Source organism: Saimiri boliviensis, chromosome 8, assembly GCF_048565385.1.
Source record: "Saimiri boliviensis isolate mSaiBol1 chromosome 8, mSaiBol1.pri, whole genome shotgun sequence".
NCBI lineage: Eukaryota > Metazoa > Chordata > Mammalia > Primates > Cebidae > Saimiri > Saimiri boliviensis.
Window position 1 is genome coordinate 35,605,132 of NC_133456.1, and position 23,553 is coordinate 35,628,684.

General features: G+C 37.3%; 1 protein-coding gene across 4 annotated transcripts in view; it reads right to left on the bottom strand.

Annotated features, from left to right (window-relative positions):
* Positions 1–1,269: 1,269 nt before the first annotated feature.
* GAP43 (growth associated protein 43) overlaps positions 1,270–23,553 on the bottom strand; it is a 455,759-nt gene continuing 433,475 nt past the window's right edge. For all 4 annotated transcript variants that reach the window (XM_074404333.1, XM_074404332.1, XM_074404331.1 and 1 more), the window contains one exon: positions 1,270–1,951. In XM_074404333.1, coding sequence (XP_074260434.1) covers positions 1,863–1,951 — 89 coding nt within the window. In that variant the 3' untranslated portion in view covers positions 1,270–1,862. The remainder of the gene's footprint in view (positions 1,952–23,553) is intronic.

A 23,553-nucleotide genomic window follows, 5' to 3' on the forward strand; every position in this document is an offset into this window, starting at 1 on the left:
ACCGGCTAAAACAGCAGCATTAAGATTCGTGGTGCTTTTCTGCTCAGCAATCTCCTGTCTGGCTTCCCTCTTGAATCCCTTTTTCAATCAGGTAAATGGGTGACTCTGCCTTCCTAGAGCTCCAAATGTCGATCAAAAGGGAACCCAGTCCCGTTTACTCTGCACCAAGAACCACAGTGCCAAAGCACCAGCAAAACCACCACGCCGGCCACAAGAGTCACGCTGGCAACCCGTGGGGCTCCTCTGCTAGGCATCTCCTAGTTTGTGGGCAACAAAGTTCATCTGAAAGTGTGGCATCCTCTCTTTCTGTGCGCTTTCTCTGGGAGCTACAATCCTGAGCTGCTAGTAATCGGCCATCTTGGATCTCTCTCCCAACTAATTTATTTTTTATAGATAGGGTCACCTTAAGTTGCTAGGCTGAACTTTAACTCCTGACATCAAGCTATCTTCCCATCGCAGCCTCCCAAGTAGCTGGGACTATGGGCATATGCCACCTCATCCAGCTCCTCTTTGTAATATTTACCCTAGCAAAACCTAGAATAAACTTTTATTGATAAATTAACTTTTGCTGAATAATGAAAATACTTTTGAAGTTATTTTAGTAAGAGGGAGTCTTAATTTGTGTCTCTTTTGTTTTCTGTTTTTTTGTGTGTGTTTTTTTTAGATAGTGTCTCGCTCTGTCATCTAGGCTGGAGTGCAATGGCACAATCTAAGCCTCAGCCTCCCGAGTAGCTGGGATTATAGGTGCCTGCCATTACACCTGGCTAATTTTCTGTATTTTTTGTAGAGATGGGGTTTCACCATGTTGGCCAGGCTGGTCATGAATTACTGTCTCTTATGGGCTGAATTCTGCCCTGCCCCCCAAATTTATATGTTGAAGTTTTAAGCTCCAGTACCTCAGAATGTGACCTTATTTAAATATGGGGTCGAGGCAATTAAGTTAAAGTGAGGCCATCAGGGTGGGCCTAATCCAGTATTACTAGTATCTTTACGAAATGAGGAAATCTGGACACAAAGGCATAAAGGGAAGATGTGAAAAGGCACAGTGAAAAGATGGCCACCCAGAAGCCCAGAAGACAGGCCTACAACAGATGTTTCCCTCGAGTGCTGGAGCTATTGGTCCTCCTCAGAGCCTTAGGCTTCATCTGGGTTTTCTTTATCAGAGTTGTCGGTATCAAACTGAGAGGAGAGGAAACGATGAAATTTAAGACCCTAGCATGTCCAACCAACTAATGAGAAGGTGGAACAAAAACACAGAGCCATTGGACCTTGATTACTCTCATGATTTATTAATATTCAGGTTGAAAAAGGAGCCTTAGAGCCGCAGGTTACGCTAATTGGCACATTTGCTTTATTTATTTATTTTTAAAACAAACTGGGATTTTTGAATTTTTTTCCTTTTTGTTCATTCCATCACATTGAAAAGGAGAAAAACAAAAATGGTTTTGAATTCACTCAATATTTTGGACTCCTCAGATGAATGGAACATTGCACACACACTTGGAACAGAGAGAGATAGAGAGGAAAGTGGACTCCCACAGGGCCACACGCACCAGATCAAAAAACTTGGATACAGTGCAAGAATTTCCCAAATGATTGAATCATCATTACCAAAACTCGCCATAACAACACCAAGAAACAAAAAATGTTTAAGCCACACTGTTTGACTTGGGATCTTTCCTGCTTTTTTTTTTTTTTTAAATGTTTGCCACACAGAGAGAAAGAGGGCTAGTGGGTGGGAAAGGACAGACTCACAGATGTGAGCAGGACAGGAGGGGCTTCAGAGTGGAGCTGAGAAGAGGGTGGGAAGAGACAGGGCTCAGGAGAGAGGAGAGGGGACGTGGAAAGCCATTTCTTAGAGTTCAGGCATGTTCTTGGTCAGCCTCAGGTTCCTCTTCTTTACCCTCATCCTGCCGGGCACTTTCCTTAGGTTTGGTTTCATCTACAGCTTCTGAGAAAGAAAACAAGATGGAGGGCGGGGGGGTAGGGTGGGAAAGGAGAGTTAGTATTTGCCTTATCTGCTCATACAATGGTGCAATGTATTTTTTCTTTTTATGTCATTACATAAGAGCATTAAGATTAAAAGAGATTATTATTACCCCAGTTAATATAAGTTCCAGGTTCAGAAGGGTTTACCTCAAGGAAGCTGTTCGTGGCACCTATGGAAGAACTTAGGAGCAAACGTATGTGATTGACAAGGAGTCCACTTAACAGAAGTTACTGTGACTTTAATCTCTCAGCCTTACAATCAAGGTATCCACATACAGGATCTTTACACAGGGAATCAACAATAATCTTGCATTTCTGTTCTATTAGTGTCAGAAGAATTGTGGCAGATAATTTATGTGGACCATCGAGCATCCATTCCAAGTTTCTTAGCACTTGTTTCTAGTACTGGAAAGTAAAATGGTTGAATTCTCAGCTCCTGTGGGACAGTGCTAGTCAATTAGACAGAGATAGAAGTCCTTAGAGAGGGCAGAGTTGGGTTTTGCCCTTCACATTCTCCTGTTCCTGATGACTTGGATCTCAAATAATACATGGCACTGTAGCAGCTGTCTTGTGACTATGAAGACAAAAACTATACACTAAGGATGGTGGGACAAAAAGGAAAAATCATCACTGAGTGACTGTAGCACTCCTAGATACCTTTCCCTCAGAGACGAGTCACTAGCTTTTTTAAAGCACTGTAATATACTAGTTTTCAGTTTCTTGCAGCCAAGCATTCCAACTGAATACACTTATCCATAGGGAAAGTACCACTTTGCTTAACAAGGAGGATATCATGTCTTTTTGAAGAATAATTTTCCCCTGGTTTCCCGACAAAATTCAATCAACTGATTTTATGCTACATGATAGTTTACTAATGTGCCAGCTTGTGGAAAAAGAATTCAATTGCTCTGAAATAATTCCTGTTGCTGAACAATCAACTCCCCATGTCAGGGTCCCCCAAGATCACCCTTATGTTCAGCGATTCGCTAGGAGGACTCATGGGACTCAGCATTCAGTTTACTTCATAGCTAAAATCAGTGAAAGAACATACATCAAAGTAAGCAAAGAAAAAAGTTGCACGTAGGGTGAAGTTTGGAGGAAACCAAACATGTTTCTAAGAGTCTTCTCCCCATGGAGTCACCCAGGATGTGCTTAATTCTTTCAGCAGCAAATTACCGTAACACATAGAAGATGTCATCTATTAGGGAAGTTTACGTGAGTTTGCACTGGTAGTTGGTCACATAGGCACCCTCTACCTAGAAGATACAAAATCCAGATTCCCAGAAGGAAAACAGATGTTCAGCCTAAACCACATTGTCTGTACAATGATTTTAGGCACCTGGAACCACTCTTATCAGTTAAGGAATGAGAATCTTCTCAAAATCCAAGTTCCCAGATGCCAGACAGTGGTCAACTTTACAAACAGGCCTTTCAAGGACAAAAGTTCCAGGCCTACTATATCAACTGTTTTTTTGTTTTTTCTCAACCCCTGATACCAACAATGCCTGTGTCTTAAAATGAAGCTATTGTTATTGCTTGTGCTCATCTTAACACCTACTAGGTGGTTATTATTCTTGGAAAGGTAAACTGGAGTCAGTGGAATTTTGTTAGGCTAACAAATTTGTATTTAATTTGAAGATAATAGATATACTTTGAAAGCACTTGAGTGAGGAACATAATAAGCTATGTTTTGAGGAGATTAAACTAGGAATACCAAATAAAATGGATTTGCTCTACATGGAAGTTGAGATTCGAGAAATGGGGTCATTAAGGAGATCATTAAAAGAACTCATTGCTGGGTGCGGTGGCTCATGCCTGTAATCCCAGCACTTTGAGAGGCTGAAGTGGGTAGATCATGAGGTCAGGAGTTCGAAACCAGCCTGACTAACATGATGAAACCCCATTTCTACTAAAAATACAAAAATTAGCCAGGTGTGGTGGCGCATGCCTGTAATCCCAGCTACTCAGGAGGCTGAGGCAGGAGAATCACTTGAACCCATGAGGGGGTGGTTGCAGTGAATTGAGATCACACCACTGCACTCCAGCCTGGGCAACAAAGCCAGACTCCATCTAAAAAAAATTAATAAATAAAAAAGAACTCATCAAAATGTATGTCTCTTTTAATTCAGCAAGCTACATATTTACATTCAGACAAAGCTGAACATTGATACCCACCATTATTAAACACATTTCTGGAATTTCTTCTCTGAAACACCTAACCAAAAACATTCTTTTAAAGCTCTTCAGCAGCAGAAAATGCTTATTTTTTGAAAGTAGATTAGGTTTTTAGAATCTAACTAGACTAGTCTGGTAAATTAAAGTAAGAAGCTACTATGGGTAATTTTACTTTATTAATACTCACTTTTGACCAAGGTTTTAAAGTCTGACGTATGTTGTAGGGTTCATAACTCACCATAAGCTATTCTTAAAATACAGTTATTCTAGTGATGCTACCTACTACTACTCATAAGGTTTTTTCAAGGCTGTAGCTTTCCAAGGTGGCTATTATTACCTCTTGAACAACAGTGCACCTATTCAAGTTTTGCTTGAAACTAACTCAATTCCGATCATTATAATACTCTATGTATCAGCAGTATTCCTCAGGAATTATAAAAATTTTGGTGTGCTAATGAGTTATTTAATTTTCTACCAGAAGAAAGATTCCAGGTTTATTTCAGTGAAGTCCTTCAAAAAAAAAAAAAAAATCAAAATTTCTTCTGGAGAGTTTGCTTATTTCCCTAAACCTGCTCAAACATTTGTATATTTTAAGTACGTCCAAGGTGGTTTCCCATCCTTATCAGTTACAAGAAGCAATGTTTTTAGCACCCTTTTCAAACTGCAAGAGAAGTGTAATACTGATTTACACAACCCAGAAACATACAGAAAGATAGCAGTTATAGAAGCAAGAGAAAACTTCAAATCTCCTACCAAAATAAAGACAAAGGAGTTATTATTATACATGATTTGAGGGAAATTCAGAAATGAGAAAAAAGGGAAGTAGACTGAGAAAGGTGAGAACTGCATGTTTGTTGAATAAAGGGAACAAAACTCAAAAAAGCAGAAATGAAAACTGGAAACTTCCAATGGTTCTGAGATGTAGCTGCACTTTCTGGCCCTTGTTGGAATACAATCGAGTTAAATCTTCCCAAATTCTCCCACTTTCTCTTATCATCCACTGCCTCGTCCTAGGATGAAAGATGAAATTTGGCACAGATCTGTTTATTATGACAGGAAATTATTGCTGCCTTTTCCCTATTAAGAGAACTTCAATATGTATTCATTTTCTCAAATGTTTGAGGTATTTTAAATGTATGTTATAATTAATATATTTCTGCAATAAATTGTTACTGGACACCTGCACTGTGCCAGGCATTCTTCTAGGTACTGAGAAAAAAAAAAAAAGCAAAATCCTTGCTCTCCTTAAAGCCTTTCATAATATATCTTTAAAAGACAAGAATGTTAGAAATGAATGGACTCCTTAAGATCATCCAGTCACTAAACCATAAACTCCTCAAGGGTAACAGCCATACCTACTTCAGCTCAACTTTGAATCCCATGTCTAGTAGAGAACCTAATTCAGGAAAGACCCCAGTCAATATTTGTTAGGTGAAAGAATGACTTCACAGCCTCATTTTACAGGATCTGCATAAAGGATCTTCCCCTAAATCATATTGTTTACTTATGACCAAGCCAGAACTGAAACTTAGGTCTATTTGTTTAGGTTTTACGATTGTATCAGGTAGCCAAACTCATTTTATCAATTCAGCACTTGAAATTAAGTAGCTAGAGTCCACAGGCTTTTAGTGACTTAAAAAAACTTGAGATTAAAAATTGTTGGCTCCAAAGTATAGAATAAAAAACATAAAACTAGAAGTGATGAAGTTCGATTAGATGGCTAAAAAAGGAAATGTCAGTTAGCTGGAACATATAAAATTGTATATGTATGTATGCATATATATATATATGTCTGAGATTAATTTTTGATATTATTGAATATTAAGCAAAATGCTTTGTTTTAAGTGAAGGGATAATTAGTTGGCAGAAAAAAAGTGGGTCAAGTCAATGAATACAGTGAAAGTTTTATAGGCCACCAAGAAATTATGGGGAGGAAAACAAAATATGAACCGAGGAAACAATGTAAAATATCAATCTTCAACAACCTCCAAAGTGAGATAAACTAAGAACTCATGATAACTTTTTAAAAATTCTGTATCCAAATTAAGGAAACAATAGTCAGATGTGAACCATATGCCTGCTCCAGCTAGTTCTACTTTGGTAGGAGACTGCACATGAGTATGGGAAAAGTTTTAACCTCTAACAAAGAAGAACTTAGAATCCAAGTTTTATATAAATGGGTCTATTTAAGCCTGAATGCCAGAGGGAACATCTTGATATTGCTAGCTTATTCTCCCACTGATGTCAACCCTTGATAAGTCATTGTAGTGATAAATCATGTTGACCATTTACTTTATGTCTACATTTTCTTACCTGTTCTATTCAGCCACTTAAAAAAAAAACTGCCTGGAAAGAATTATTAATTACAACTTGCCTGGTCCTTTGTATAAAGTATTTAGCTATAGTCAACATTTTCAAGCTCTTACTATGTGCTCAGACCAGTGCTAAGTATACTTGTACCACTGCATTTAATTCTCACATCTACCTTAATCACCCCATTTCACAGCTGGAAAAGCCAAGACACAGGGAGATTGAATAGTTTATCTAAGGCCACACTGTAAATTCCAGCCTAGGACAGAGTTATCTCAGTACCTCTTACTTTAGTTGCTTTTCCCGGTTTTGCCTTTGCCTAAAAAGAATGGGTGATATCAGAGTGATAACTAAGGCACGGAGTCCAGTCCACAGGTATGTAGGCCTGAAGCCTACAACATTTAAAAACTGTCCCATTAAAAGCAGCTAAAAATGAAGGAAAGAATCCTGATTAGTCTTCCGTAATGTAAAATCTGGCCTTGGCACTTTCCAGCACTGATTACATGATTTGTTAATGCTAGAGATGAGTTAATATGCAATCTTTAGTATTTTGTGCAAAATCTTTGATCATCATGGTGAGTGTCAGAGACAAATGAATGGCCGAGGCCAGCCGATCACTCCAATTACCATGATCCAGTAAGAGTAAACAATCACAGTCCTCATCTGGCAGATCAACCTCCCTCTGAGACAGTTATTACTTAGGAAGAAGCTATAGAGGCTAAAAGATTGAAGTTTTCAACACCAAGTGGCATTTAACAAGTGAGTAGAAGCAATGACCTGGAGCTGGCAAATGAGGAAAGCCTGGAAGTGCGAGTGTGACTGCTGAAATCAAGCAAGGGAAAGCATAGAATATGCTTGATCTTTTTCAGTTTGCCTCTGAACAGCATTTTTACTTGTATTCAACATGAAAACTTAATATTAGTACTGTTATTTTGTTTAAGACATTACAGGAAAAACAAAATTAAATGAGCCACAGTATTATGGACTAAATGTTTCTGTTCCTTCAAAATTAATATGCTGAAATTCTAACCCCCTAAGGTGATGGCATTAGGAGCAGGAATCTTTGGGAGGTGGTTAAATCATGAGGGTAGAGCACTCATGATTGGGATTAGTGTCTTTATGAAACAGACAACAGAAGGCTAGCTAGTCTCTTCCACTATGTGAGGACACAGCAAGGTACTGAGAAAGCTGGCCCTTCCCAGACACTGAATTTGGCTGTTGTTTATAAGCCCCTTAGTTTATGGTATTTTATTATAACAGCCAAAGACACTCGGGCTCTGTGTGTGTGTGTGTGTGCGCGCATGTGTGTATGTATGTAGTGACCAATGAATGATTTTCCTAAAACTATTACTATTATCTACCAGTGATGGCTTCTCCCCAAATCCTTCTTTACCAGGGAAAAATCAATCCCCCAAATACAATTCTATTATAAAACAGAATGTGTCTAAACAAACTGATGATATGTTTTAGTTTTAGGTTTAGTTTTAGTAATTTAGGCTTTTTTTCCTTTAGGAGAAAAAAGTGTTTTTAAGACATAAATTTTTCAAATGGGACATGGTCATATTTTTAGGAGTAAACAACTTTATTTATATGAGAGGCTTAAGCTAGAGGCTCAAAAACTTGATTAAATTATTTGATTTACCCTCCTGATATGCCACATTTTAGTCTCAAAAGTTATATTCAGTCATTTGGACAGATAATGTTAGAATTTGATAGAAAGCTGTAACCTGCCCATGCCATGGCATTTTAGCCTTGACAAAAACATTGCTCCTCCAAGCCCAAAGACTGTTTAGAGATTATCATGCTCACTGGCAGCCTCCATGAATTTTGTCATTTCTGTGTTAACTTAAAAAGAGAAAGTTAACATCATCAATAGTAAATTCATACATTCTTGATGTGTCCTAGTTCAAGGATCCTTCAAAAGGAAAGAAAAAAAGTGTTCATTTATTCATTGATATAATTCACTGGATGCAGTGAAAGGAATTGAGTCTTACTATGTCGACACACTGTTCCACGAACTGCAAATATAGCAGTGGTGTCATAATAATGAAAACGCAAAACAAAAACCTCTATGTTCTTCCAATTTATATGCTAGCAAATTACTGTAATAATGTGTTGCTTATTGGAGAAAGAGTGGTGAAGGAAAGAGTAGCTAGACAAGAAGCACTCAGCCGTAATGGGCATAATTCATCCTGGGTCAGTTCTCTTAGATTTGCAAAGCTGACTAACTTGAATCAATCTCAAAAGTTTTGAAAAATGAAAAACCATAGTCGTTTCCATATTCTTGATCCACAACCACGATTCCTAAGAAAGATCAAAACCACACTAAGACAGCAATAAAGATCTAAGTTATCTCTGCATGTATTTGCAACAACGCAATGGTAGCTTTAAAAGACTCAGATTAGGGTGGACAATTTCACAATCGTCCTTGAAAGATGTATGCCAAACTTGCTCTCTGATTCTTGCTAAAATAGAGTCTGGAAGCAGTTCTTGCCTTTATGCACTCCGTTCATTTCCTCGAAAGGGTGAGAATAGCATGTCTGTGCATTCTGTTGGTGAGCAAATACCAGGAGCATATGCAGCAGCGGCTGCTTGTGCGCTCAGCCAGGCAGCCTGGTTGCAATGCTGCTGGAGGGATGGCGATGTTCCCAGCTGCCATTGCCTATGCTGAGCTCTAATGGCCCTGTTTTCTGGCTCCAGTCCAGGCCCCTCCACAGCCCTACATTACTGAAATTAGGTTGAGTGGATTTCCGAGTAAAACATTACCTCTTGGGACCTGCCCAGCTCTCCCCAGCCTTGTCAACATTGATTAAATAGAAGCTGCTATCATCCTGGGGCCATGCCCACAATTACTCTACCAATCACCAATGGGCTGGGTGTTTGCTTCCTTTCCCTTTTTATTTTCATCTTTCTTGAATATTAAGCATCATCACCTCAAACGCTCAAAGGAAAGTAATAATAATAATTAAAAAAAAAAAAAAAACCTTTGGCAGCTAACTCACACATGGTCCTTTTGTTTCTCACAGTCTTTTTCTTTAGCTATATACCAGATGTCCATCTAAAGACTGGATCATGGCTTTCCGTGGTCACTGTGATCCACATTTTGTTAATTTCATCACCACGTTTCACATTTTAAGTTTCTTCTAAAACATTGAGCCAGTATATTTCATTTTGATGTGAGGAGAATTATGCAAATAACAACTATGTCCCCATTCCTTCCTTATTTTCAAAGCATCTGAAAGAGAGAATGACCCCTTTGCTAATAACACTATATACTTAAGGATTTCAAAGAGTAACCAAGAAGAAATATCAGACAGCATGATGGGGTTCCAGTGATACATGACTAGTTTTCCCCTCAAGTTTAGGCCTAAGACCAAGCTGATTCCTACTCTATCCTTGACTCTGCCACTAACTAGTCATATGACCTCAGAGAAGATGCTTTTCCTGTCTTTGCCTCAGTTTCCCAATCTACAGATGATGTGCATATAATGCCTGCCCTACCCTATCGTAAGTTGTTTGGAGTTTGAAGGGAGGTATTTGAAACCGCTTTACAAACTTTAAAGCGAAAAATGTAGTTTGTCAGGATAGTAATCCAATTTATGGGGGTGTGAGATTTTCTGAATTTTAATTTAAACTTCAGGAAATGAAAGATTTGGGAAATCCACTCAACCTAATTCTAGCTGCCAAGTTTAATAATCTCATCCCAAGAGGAAAAAAGCAGTTCTTTCTCTACCCCAAAAAAAACTTATTTTCCGGACAGATGACTAAGAGACCTTCTCCTCTAGAATATTTTTGTAAAGTCTGACTCTGATGAGAAAATAAGGATATGAGTGACTAATTAAACAGCACTACTCAGAAAATAAAGATATGAGTGACTATTAATTAAAGACAGCTACTCTTATAAAAGCTAGGACAGAGTATAATATTTCTAACCTATAGAACAAAAGACAGTGTTTTTATCTAAATGGAGAAAAAACCCAGAGATATTTTTCAAAAATTAAAATTAAAGTCAAAGAAGGTACAAATTGACTAGCCTTGAAAACTTTTTAAAACATTATTTATAAAGAATGTCTACCAAATCATCAAAAATTCGTGTCCTATCTTCTTCTCCAGATGCAGAAACATCAATATTTATAATTTACCTGGCTTGCCTACTTGTCCTCAATAATTCTTGGAATAAGATGAAGAAAATATATTAAGTTAAATGATGTTAACTTTATTTCTTACCATTATTACAATGAATAAGTCAACTTCTAAAAGTTAAAAATTAAAGCAGAATTTAGCAGTATTCTCACTTTAGTGTAACAGTCAGATAAAGTCACTCCTTCATCCCTGCTCCCGGCTAAATTACATGCTGAGCTAGCAGTTGAATCTGTAGGTCTACTGAGGCATTGCTTCAGCTTGTTTGGGATTGGGGGGGAAGGAGTAGAATATAGAGTCAGCCTAAAGATAAACACTGGTGGCCCTATGGAACTGAGAAATTATGAGAAATGCCATGTTGGGAATAGAAAAGTAATGTGATAATGAGTGTTGTTAACTAATAGTGATGATCAGAAACATTTCAACCTAGGAATTTTGGTTTTCCTCCTTTCCGTAGGATTATGTGTGTATGTATGTGCATGTGTGTCTATGTGTGTATGTATTTAGAACGTAAAAATCCTATGTGCATCCAAACTTTATCAAAGACTTCTAAAGACTTAAGTTTCGGGAATTCTGTTCTCTTAGCATTTTCAAATTCTTATCAACTTGCCATAAAATAATTGCAAGTGGTCATTATCACAGTTGCAGTGCTAGCTCACAGCACTTTGCCTTCAAATAATTTCCTGAATTCTTTTTGAAATAAGGACTATTCTATTCTCCCAGGGTAATTCCAAATACACACACACACACACACACACACACACACACACACACACACACACAAAATGATGGTGAAGAATTTATAGTTTTAAGAACTTTGACATATGATAGAACAATGGAATCCTAAATCTTGAAAAACCATAAGAGATACTTTAACTAACATCCAATTTTTTTGATAAGAAAATTGAAGCTGTAAGAGATTAGGTAATTTCTCTATGGTCATAAAATTGAAAAGGCAGCATCGAAATCCAGGACTCCTAACTCACAGCATAGTACTCTTTCTTTTATCGTATGATACTTTCCTAGGAGACAGGTGCAGATGACATTCAAAACCCAAAAACGTGCTTTATTTTTATGCCTTGACAGACTGGATTCACTGAGACAATGAAGCTGATAATTTGCTTTAATTATTTTACCAAATGTAAGAATGGAAAATAAGGGGGAAAAAAAAGACAAAACAAAACAGAAGCTTTATGTTCTTAAATAATTTGAGTGGACATAAATCATAAAACCTAGGTTTCATTTTGGTAAGTTTCATTTTTTAACAGAATTTCATCATTAACTACTTTCTTTGACCCAGGGCCCAGTTTTCACTATGAAGGGACATTAAATAATGAAAATTTTTGCTACAAACTATAACCATGGACGAAAGCAAGAGGCTGAAGAGCTAATTGGTCTCAATAAAAAGAGTTTATGGATCCTGAAAATTTGATTCAAAACAATTTTTTTTTTTGAGACAGAGTTTGCTGTCTCCCAGGCTGGAGTGCAGTGGCATGATCTCAGCTCACTGAAACCTCCACCTCCTGGGTTCAAGCAATTCTCCTGCCTCAGCCTCCTAGCTGGGACTACAGGTGTCCGCCACCACACCAGGCTAATTTTCATATTTTTAGTAGAGATGGAGTTTCACCATACTGGCCAGGCTGATCTCGAACTCCTGACCTTGTGATCCACCCACCTCAACCTCCCAAAGTTCTGGGATTAGAGTAAGCCACCACATCTGGCTGTTTCAAAACAATTTTTAATGGAATTTTTTAAAGATTTCAACTGAACCAAATTATAAAACAGAGACCAGAATAAGCAGAACCATCTGACTAAAATTCAACTACAGAAGTACTTTTTTATACTAATTAATGAATCAGAAAAACATTGTGTTGTCTCCCTCTTTAAATACTTTACAAATCAGTTTTAAAATCTACAAATACATTTTAACTATTTTAGTTAAAATGTCTAAATTATCTCCAAATAAAATTTGAATTTAACATTTATTACACTTAGGTCAAACTTCTCAATTTCCACAGTAAAAACTAGGTCAAGGTATAGCCTATAATATTTACAGGAAAAAAAAGAATAGGTGAATAATTTTTCTAGGTTGACTTAGAATGTGATTTCCTAGAAAGCAATCTTTTGGGATACTTTTATTTTATATGGTAACCATAAGTGATCTACATTGCTTGGCACATTATAGGGAATCAGCATTTTAAACTGTAGTTCTCAAACCATACACATGAATCCGTGGGAGCCACAGTTAACCCACAGGAGTGCCAATATATATTTTTAAATTTGAGGGAAACTATCTGTTGGATACTGTGCGATATACTATTATTAAGCTCTTTGAACCTAACTACCTAATAAGCAGAGGTTTAGGGGTGCCACGAAAATGTTATTGAGCCATAAACTGAATACGGTTGAAAATGTCTGTTTAAAATTAACATTAAAATTAATTGTGCATATATATATATATATTCATGTACACTTGCAAAATGCAGTAAAAACTGAGAATTGTTTGAGATTTTAATCTGCTATAAAGAACAGTGACAATATAACTGATTATTCAGTAATACATTTTTTCATATTAGCATTTTAAAAAGTTACTTAGTCAATGTTTGTATATCACCTTGAAATGAAAAAGTGCTTTGTGATTTGGTTCATTAGTATATATTCTTTGACATGGGACTTAGAGTGAAATAAGCAAATTTATGTTATTGTTTTAGAACATGATCAATTTACCAACCTTTAATTCTAGGAGGTCAATGTTAATTGCATGTACTTAAATGTGTTCAACACTCTCAAAAGAAGTTTACAACAAACACATCAGTAATGTCAACTCTGCATCTCCCTGTTTCACTCCACAGGATCATAGCTGAGAAGAATCCCAGCTAAGTGAAAATCTGAGCTGGGATTTCAGCCTCCAGCCTTCACAAACTCAATTGCCTAAAAGGCCAGGCAAACAACATTAATGTGAAAATCTAGCCAAGGGTAAAATTGGCAGTGAGGTCTGTGGGGAACTAGAGAGTGCAGATTTTGCCTAAAGGCATTAAAAAATGCTAAAGAACTCTCCCTGGAAAAAAGAAGAGAAAGCAGGGTGTCTGGAGTAAGACATGTAAATTTGTGGACTCTGACTTAAAATGAAAGAGGTTTCCTTTAATCAAAATAAAAGGCAGTCTCCTACCTGCCTACAAGAAATAACTGTAAATCTGGGGTTCTGAATGACAGTACTGCTTTTTCTATTTTACTAAATTCAAACTACCCACATTTAAGATTTTTTAGTGAAGTAAAAATAAATAATACCTATTTCAGATTTTATAAATGTCACACCAAAGCAAAACGAGATCGCAAAATAAAAATAAATAAAATAAAAAGCAAGTTCTCAATATTATCTGTTCCCTCACTTGCCACTCAAATATTCTCTACATCTCTATATCCCTCCACACGCCTTTCAGATGTCTTACATTTCTTGTAGTAGATGCTGCTGGTGCCCCTCTCAGATCTTCTTTACCAGGTCTATGCTCCCATCCCCCAGCTGCTGTAGGTGTTGGCTGCTAACAGCCCACAGCTGCCACTTGGGTAGGGGCTATAAAATAGGAGCCATCTCAACCAAAGGTTCCTGAGGGGTCAGGCCCCTCTAGCTACCTTGACTCCAGTCTGGCACTCTTGCTTTTGGACAAAATCACCTCTGTGGTGCAATTTGTGCTTCAGAGCTCTCTACTGGATCAGGCTGAGACCATACTTCCCCCGAACTCTCATCTTTGCCTGGTTTCTTCCTCTGCCCTATCCTCTTTTTTCACTCTCTTATAGGTTTCCACCAATAAATTATATGCACAAGAGTTCCCTTCTTGGGCTCTGATTCTGGAGATTTGGACCAAAGATATCTCTTTAACCGAAAATTAAAAACTGGCGGTGGGAGGCAGACCAGCCAATGATTTCAGTGAAGTATATAGTAAATCTTCAAGGTTGACCCATTTGGATTTATATACTTATAATTCCTATGACCCAGCTCAACTATGTTTTCAACCTCCAAACCTACACCAAACAGAATTCAGCACTTCATTCTTATATGGAAATTATATCCTTTGTATTATATCATAGTTTGTGGTATCTTTTTAGTCTTCTTCAGTTGACTGTGAACTGACTTATCAAAAGAAAAGTGTACATTTGTTGGTATTTTAACTCTACAAAGGCAGAGTTTTTTTTTTTTTTTTTTTTTTTTTTTTCTGGAGACAGTTTTTTGCTCTTGTTTCCCAGGCTGGAGTGCAATGGCACGATCTCAGCTCACTGCAACCTCTGCCTCCCAGGTTCAAGCAATTCTCCTGCCTCAGCCTCCCAAGCAGCTGGGATTACAGGAATGCGCCACCATGCCCAGCTAATTTTGTAGTTTTAGTAGAGAACAGGGTTTCACCATGTTGGTGAGGCTGTTCTCGAACTCCCGACCTCAGGTGATCCGCTCGCCTAAGCCTCCCAAAGTGCTGGGATTACAGGCGTGAGCCACTGCGCCTGGCCCAGGCAGAGATTATTTTTATTTTGTCCACCATTGAACACCAAGTACCTAGAAAAATGCCTGGAAAGTATGTTTCTAGGTACTTGGGATATATGTATGTGTATATGTGTGTGTGTGTGTGTGTGTGTGTGTGTGTGTGTGTGTGTGTGTCTGTGTGAGTATACATATATACATGTATATCCCAATATATCTATCTTGAATGCTTTGTGACATGTAGATGTCACAAAAGTAATTGAACTAACCTCAATTACCTCAGGCAGAAAAACTGTTTTCCTATATTGTTACCATGATCAAAGGAAATAGCAGAAGTTTGTAAATTTAAAAATACTGGATTATAAAAAGGAACCCCAATACTATTCTGTTTCAAAGCCATGAAAATCATTATCCCATCATTCTCTATTTATTGCTAACTTTAATTTTACATCCATCTTCTAATTGTATAGCCAAGGATTCATATATAAAGAAAAACAAAGTAAGAAATAGATATCTTCTACTATAAGCATAACTATTTTTACATGCACAGAATAGTAGTTAAGAAAATTGATTCTAGAGCCAGAGTGTTTACATTTAAATTCTGTCTCTCAGGCTGAGTGTAGTGGCTCATGCCACTATAATCTCAGCACTTTGGGAGGCTGAGGCAGGAGGATCACTTGAGCCTAGGAGTTCAAGACCAGCCTAAATAATATAGGGTGACCCGGCCTCTACAAATAATTTAAAAATTAGTTGGGCATGGTGGCACTTGCCTGTGGTCCCAGCTACTTGGGAGTCTGAGGTAAGAGGATCACTTGAGCCTCGGAGGTCAGGCTGCAGTGAGCCACTGTACTCCAGCCTTGGTGACAGAGCAAGAGCCTGTCTCAAATAAAAACAAATAAATAACAAATAAATAAATACATTCTACTTCTGACACTATGACCTTGAGTAAATCCGGGATCTAACATTGGTTAATGTTTACCATGTGCCAAACATTGTGCTAAGAGGTTTCACATATAGGTAATCAACATGCATCTTTGCTGCTTTTCCATTTTTTTCATAAGTAAAATAGGAATAGGACTATTTCCCTCATTAATTTTTGATGAGCATTAAATGACAATAAAAATTTTAAAATGCCACTTCTTTGCTCACATGAATGCCTAATAAGTGAGTTATCTTCTCCCTTTTCCTCTCTAATTTATGCTTATCCACTCTTAACTCACAGCTAAAGACAACCATCTTCAAATATCTTGACAAAGGAAGAGAAGAGTCTGGGACTTGTAAAGTTTCTGCTTGTGGAATGAAAAAAATAGTTTTTTGTAAAAGGCTTTGAAATCAGGGACCAAGGTCCAAAAATGATCACAAAGGCAAAGGTGACCATTGGCCAAACTTGAAGGGCAGCAAAGAAGTCACGATTCAGTGATCCAAGAATCAAGGCTACTAAGCAGTTTCAAGGGCAAAGACTTTTCTGATATTGATGGTACTTAAAAGCAGAACAGCCTTCTCTATTTTGCATCTAAAGAGTATCAGTCAGTTAATTCAAAACAACAAAACAAAACAAAACAAAACAAAAACCTTATCTTGGAGCTTAGCTTCATTTGTAGAAAAACTGTTTACCATACTGAATGAGTGAAAAGCCAAGTCACAACCTACCTCCAGCTGTGTAGTAAATCTTGCATCCAATAGTTAAGTTACAGAGATGATGGCAATTCTCCAGGATTAAGACATTCCATCCAACTCCAAGAAAAATTATCTTGTTCAATCATAATGCTGGAATCCTATATTTGAAAGGAACCCTAAGACTTCTTTTTAATAATTAATCCCTTAAGTTTCAGGAAAATGATAAGATGCAATGAGATTTTTCAGCTTTCTTGTGAAAAAGTTCTTCTAATTTCCAGGAAGTATTGAATTTATTTGGGGACAGGCATATGTTGAAGGAGAAATCTCCAAGAAGACTGTTCTGATGGGGTTATTCTTTCTACTTATGCAAAACACTCTGTCATTCCTAGGCCTTCTCAAATAGGAAATCCCAGCAGACTTTGAAGAATAAAGAGTCGTAATAGAGTAGGAAGTGGCTGTTCTCTTGATTTCTAGGCAAAGAAATGTTGTACTACTTTTTTTTTTTTTCTTGAGATGGAGTCTCGCTCTGTCGCCAGGCTGGAATGCAGTGGCACATCTAGGCTCACTGCAACCTCTGACTCATGGGTTAAAGTGATTATCCTGCTTCAGCCTCCTGAGTAGCTGGGACGACAGGCATGTGACACCACAACCAGCTAATTTTCGTATTTTTAGTAGAGACAGGGTTTCACCATGTTGGCCAGAATGGTCTTAATCTCTTGACATCATAATCCACCTGCCCCAACCTCCCAAAGTGCTGGGATTACAGGTGTGAGCCACTATACCAGGCTCCAAATGTCATACTTCTTTCGGAATCTTGTTCAAATATGATTGGAGTTAGTACCCACCCCCAACCCCCACAAAGAATTTTCTATAATTCTTCCTGCTGCATTTTGGAGGAAGTTAATAATTTTCAAAAAAATTATATCTCATGTATTTGATGTTAATTATTTAGGTCCATACTTAAGAGGTAAAGAAAAATTAAACAAGCTAATTACGTTTGTTGGTAATTTTTTTATTGAATCTACTTTCTTAGCTTTTCCTTCTCATGGTTTTTCATATTCGCTGAACTCGATTGCTTAGGCATTATACCAACCTTTTCATAAGTTTGGGTTTTTTATGTTTAGGTATTTCTATTATACCCTTCATTTTCAACAGTGTCACCCGAGATCTCATCTAGTGAGATCAGTCATGAAAGTGTTAATGTAGTCATTCGTGTCTGTCAGACTTTGAGAAAGTTAAAGAACTATCTTTCAGTTATACTGATTTCCATTTAAAATTTTGATAAATTATTTTAAATGTTTTAATATATAATGAGTTAATATTCCTTATTATAAAGTTGGTATTTCCAATATTTACCTTTAAAAGCAGAAGCAGATCTAGGTTTGCCAAATCACACGATCTGATATTTGATTAAATGATTTAATTACCTGACACAAGGGTTAAAACACAGAAACTAAAGCCAGACATAATTTTAGCTCTGTAAGGGTAACACCAATAGTGACTACAGCTACCTAAAAGTATTTCCTATTTATATTTATTTCTTGGGTAACATTTAAATTTTTAAAATAAAAGCACTGCATTTATGACTCATATTCATTCAACTCATGCTTTGCCATGGTTTGCCATGATGTGTTTGGGTAGTACTTGAGATTAGCCAGACAATTATTTATCTTTGTTGTTTAATTTTCCCTTATGGCTGTATCTACACAGCACAAAGTAAACTAGAGACTTGGCAGTTGTCTTGTTAATTTTATCAAAGCAAATGGCTAAATCACATAAATCAGGACAAAAATACAAAATCTGTATATATTGTCACAGACTCAGCTTGTAGTTGTTCATAAAATTACAAAGTAGTGGAAGCTGAAGGAGACCTTAGAGATGATCTGATTTCAGTTCCTTATTCTCTACAAGAAAAGCTAAAGATGAAGAGTTTTTGTGACTTGTCCAAAGACACACAGCTAATTAGAATTCAGTGATTCTCCATTAGACCACATTGCCTTTCTTAGCCTTTGGGAAGGAGAGTATTATACTGTTTGATTTTAATTTGCATCTCTTCCCAGAGTCCTAAATGTACTGTCTTGCTCTACTCCTCTCTCCTTTTTTCTTCCCTCCCTCCATTCTTATTTTCCTTTAAGAAATGCAAGGTAATTCAATATAATTTTGCTTTAAGGTCTACCAAAAGTAATTTTAGATACTCTGGAGGCTTGCAGAATCATACCTAAGGTTTACTATTTTATTGAATTCCAACATGTTATATGTTCAAATTGTGGGAGGTAAAGTGGATATTTTTTGTAGAGAGGAAAAAATTAGAGACATTTAAAATTAGTAACTTAGGTTGAATAGTTAACATCGATTATCGTAGGTTTCATAGACTAAATGCCTTAGGAGTTACTGGAGAATGAAAATCCAGAGAAGCTAAAATTATTACAAATGCTATCATAGCTAAGAATTTAAGAGATCGTTTCGCTATCCTGAGGAAGAGGAAATAGAAGTGTAGCTAATTCCTCCCATCTACCACCCCCTTCACCTCCAGTGCCAGCAAAATGTTAAAAAAAAAAACCCAACTGTGAAGGTTTAACTCAGCTTGAGAGTTAATTTTTCAAATATTATTGTAACAAAAAGGCCTTATAAAGGGTATTTGTATTATATGCTTGCATGTGTGTAAATAAATGCAATCTCCATCTCTTACTGGGACAATTCATTTTGCAGTCATTGTGAGCTTTGGCTTCCTGGGGCCTGTCAAATTATGGTGCTGCCTTTGAGTAAAAAATCACTTTAGGAATCAATAGCACTCACTGGAACACAACCAGAACTACGCTTAAAAAGTGATATTAGTATTCGAACTGATTTTTCATTTTTTAGTCAAAGATCTCCAAGCTCTTTACTTATTTTTAGTGGCAAAGAGTGTTATAGATTTGACTCTTTGGGAATACTGAAACAATAAACAGTTAAAGAACAAAGAGTCATGAGAACAAAGAGTCATGAGTCATGGAGAGCCCATATTTTTAGAGGATAGCACTATAGAGTCATGTACGCTCTGCCTATCATATAATGCAGCCATTTGAAAAATCATCCCTCGCTTTTCTCAACCCAATGTTTCCTCTCCAATAAAGCCATTTTCCAAGACATACTTTACACCTAGAAACTACCTCCTATTATATATCTTATTTCAAAATCCTATTTATTTGAAAGTAATCAGAATACATACAGAAACTGCAGAGTAGAAAGGGGCTGTGGCAATCCTCTAGCAATTTCCCATCTAATACAGGAATCCCCTATAATACACCAGGCAGATGGACAGCCTCTACTTTAACAGCATTCCAGCTCTCCTGTAAATTATTCCCAATATTCAGCTGAAATTTACTCTAAGTTTTTAAGGAGTTCTGTCTTCCGGAATAACACAGAACAAATATATATCAAATATAGTCTCGTGCACAAGATAGCTGTTCAAAAAGGCCAAAATAGCTTCTTTCTTCATAAAGTTACAAACATGTCATTTTCCTCTTCGATCATCAAAGTTCACTAAATAATAAACAGGAATTGTGCCATCTTTTCCTGACCTCCTCTCCTTCCTTATTTCTCTGTGAACTGAGTTTTGGCTTTGCTGTTTCTAATAATGTTCTCCTTGATTATATATATGTACATATATTCCCAATCTTAAGGCCTTTTCTCATTTACCATTGTTCTTTATCGTTCCTTAAGTACTCGTTGACTGTTGACCTTTACCTGAGCACTGTACTCCAGGAAACAGCAACAATTAGGAAAGTACCTTAACCTTTTGCTTTCTCAAATCCCCCGCTCCAGGAAATGTACTCCAGGAAATGACTAACCTTGAAGAACACCCTTCTCCATATGACTTGTGTCAACTCTTTCTCAGGACTCCCATAAGACTCAGGGATGATCTCCTCCTTTACCTGTAACAAGGGCAAATACAGACCTTTCCTCTTTTGCCTGAACCTGCTGACAAAATCAGATAGAGATCCTCTAACTTTCCATCCTTTGTCTCATGAATGTTTACCTGGAATTAGAATTGTTTTTCCCTTTGAAATGAGCTATACACAGAGAGAAACCAATCCTCTTTAGTTGACTGGACTTCCCCTGATTGCAAAATAACACAAAATCAACTCACCTATAATTTGCCTACTCCTTCCTATGAAAGTCTAATGGAAAACCACCCTGCCAAGACATGATCTTGGAGCCTGGAGTCTCTATTGCAATAGATTAAGTAAAATCATCCCTTTAACTGTTGGTGCATTTTGCCTTTGACGCCTTCTTAAAATATTCCTTTTTTTTTGAGATAGAGTCTCTGTTGCCCAGGTTGGAGTGCAGTGATGCAATCTCAGCTCACTGCAACCTCCGTCTCTCAGATTTAAGTGATCCTCCTGCCTTAGCCTCCTGAGTAGCTGGGATTAAAGGCATACACCATCATTGCCTGGCTAATTGTTGTACTTTTAGTAGAGACGGGGTTTCACCATGTTGGTCAGGTTGGTCTCGAACTCCTGACCTCATGATCCACCTGCCTCAGCCTCACAAAATGCTGGGATTACAGGCATAAGCCACCGATCCCAGCCAAAATATTCCTTTTTCTTATCTTCAATGAACACTATGTTCTGGATTTACTTCTGCTGTTTTCTAGCTTTTCTTTTGCCATTCTGGGTCTAGTTTTCTCTTTCTGTCCCCTAACATGACCACAATCCAAGATTCAAGTCTACATTATCCTTGTAGACTCTGTATCAGAAAACTCATTCCCTCTAATGACTTCAATCCTGACCTCTATCCAGGTAACCACCTGATTTATATTACCATTGTCTTATCATTAATCCTTAAACATCACTGTAAGCATATTACTTTCTTTATTGTTAAATCTTAACTACTTGTCTCATATTCATCAATTTCCAAATTCTACTTCCAAATATTTATCTACAATCTTGACTCCACTCCTGGCTCCCATCCTACATCTTTATATGAGACATCACCTGACCATTATCACTAGAATTGTAACCAGACTGGCCTTACCATTCTCTCAGTGGTCCAAATTTAAAATCCTCTCTCTCCACATGCACCTATGTCTGTTGATTCTTCTTTCTCAGAGGCACATCTCTCTAATTGAGGCCACAAAATGGAAAGAAAAGATTTAAAAACAAGAACTGTACTAATACAATTGATTTTAAATATATCAGACTCAAAGAGAATTGAGTCTAGCAATACTACTACAGTTTGGGCATGGCACCAGTAATAGCCAATGGGAAGAAGCACAGGTGGATGGGGGTAAAAAAAATGTCTGAGGTTTATGATTAAGGGAAATAGTAAAATAGAAGGTCGATAGCAGAAGTAGTCAACAAACATTGGAGAGTGGTAGAACACAGCAACTAGGAAAGTCCAATGTAAATCGACCATGGACATTTGGGGAAATCTGTCAGCCAATAATAGAGCCTCCTAATTACAGGTCCAATAACAAGATTACCGTATCTAAGAGAATAAATGAGAATAAGGCTGGGCCTTAGTCTTGGAGAAACCAGAATCTAAAAGAGAGGATAGGAATGTAGGTAACGTAAACCAAGCAGCAGTCTAGTTAATGGAACTGTTCCCAAGTAAGAAATCAATTATTTGTGGGTATCAGTTGACTTGATGGTGAGTCAATTGTGTGTAGGGCTCTTAAAATGACCTTACCCCAGGAACAACAATGATATTGATTCCAAAGCCAGGTACAGAACTCACGTGAAAGAGAGGTGGTGAGTGGTGAGTGATCTCACAGTGGGTCCCAGAGGATATACGACAGTACCTCAAGCTGGCATTTCAGGGGGTGGTAGAGAAGATACTAATACCTGAACAAGAACAGCCATATCTTAATCATTCTGTTCCCAAGGTAGACCTCTTCACGACTTCTTCTCTGTTGTGGATAGTGGTGGCTAAAATAGTCACCTAAAGCTGACAGATGATGATATGGAAGGGAGAAGAGATGGTTGCTGCCCTAACAAATTATCTGACACCATTGAGTCTGAAATAAGGAACATAACTTTCCCTGATATTTAAGTGAAAATGTACTAAATTTAAACATTCTATCATAGTCTTACTGTCATTTGACTGGGTCACATTTGATCTCTGCTGTTGGTCTGTTCTACATGTCCTTGTCATCACTGCTAACTCAGGTAATAAATTTCTCGAAGAGTAGTAAGGAGAATTATAAACTCATCTGTGCCCTGAGGCATCTTGTATAATTATTGAGACCAAAAAAAAAAATAAATAAATAAAAATAGGAAAATACTAGAAATAGAAAAAATAGAGTTAATCTTGTTTTTTACATTAGGTTTTTATGAGGTTTCAGAGGGAGAATTAGTGAATTCAGGAAAGTGTAGCAATAAATTGGGGGTAAAGATGGTATAGAAAATATATGTGGGAGAAAATGAGAAATAGACTTTTTCACTACAGTTAACTTCAGTGTACATAAATAGAGAGAAATTCTATGAAGCATCAACCACTTACAGCCAAGACTAAAGGGAACACATGTGTGGTTGAGTACAGGTGGGTTTATCCTATTTATTCTATGCCATGAAGAATCATGAGGTGTCTCACAAGAAGGGACTAGAAAGGGCTTTATTTGGGCAGGTGTTAGGTGATGTGGAGGTGGTTTTAGGGAAACAGAACCTTGCTCTGGATTGGAATGCTGTCACAAAACAGGAATAATTTTATAATTAGGCATCTCAATAAATATAATCTAGCAAGAGGGAGGAGTAAAGTAAGCCTCATTCATATTAGCCAGGCTGAAGAAATATTCAGGCATTTTGTGGTTTGGACAATGTTCATATTTAGTCTGCTTTCAGGCATGATTATTGCGGTGGTCTTGTTTTGTCCTG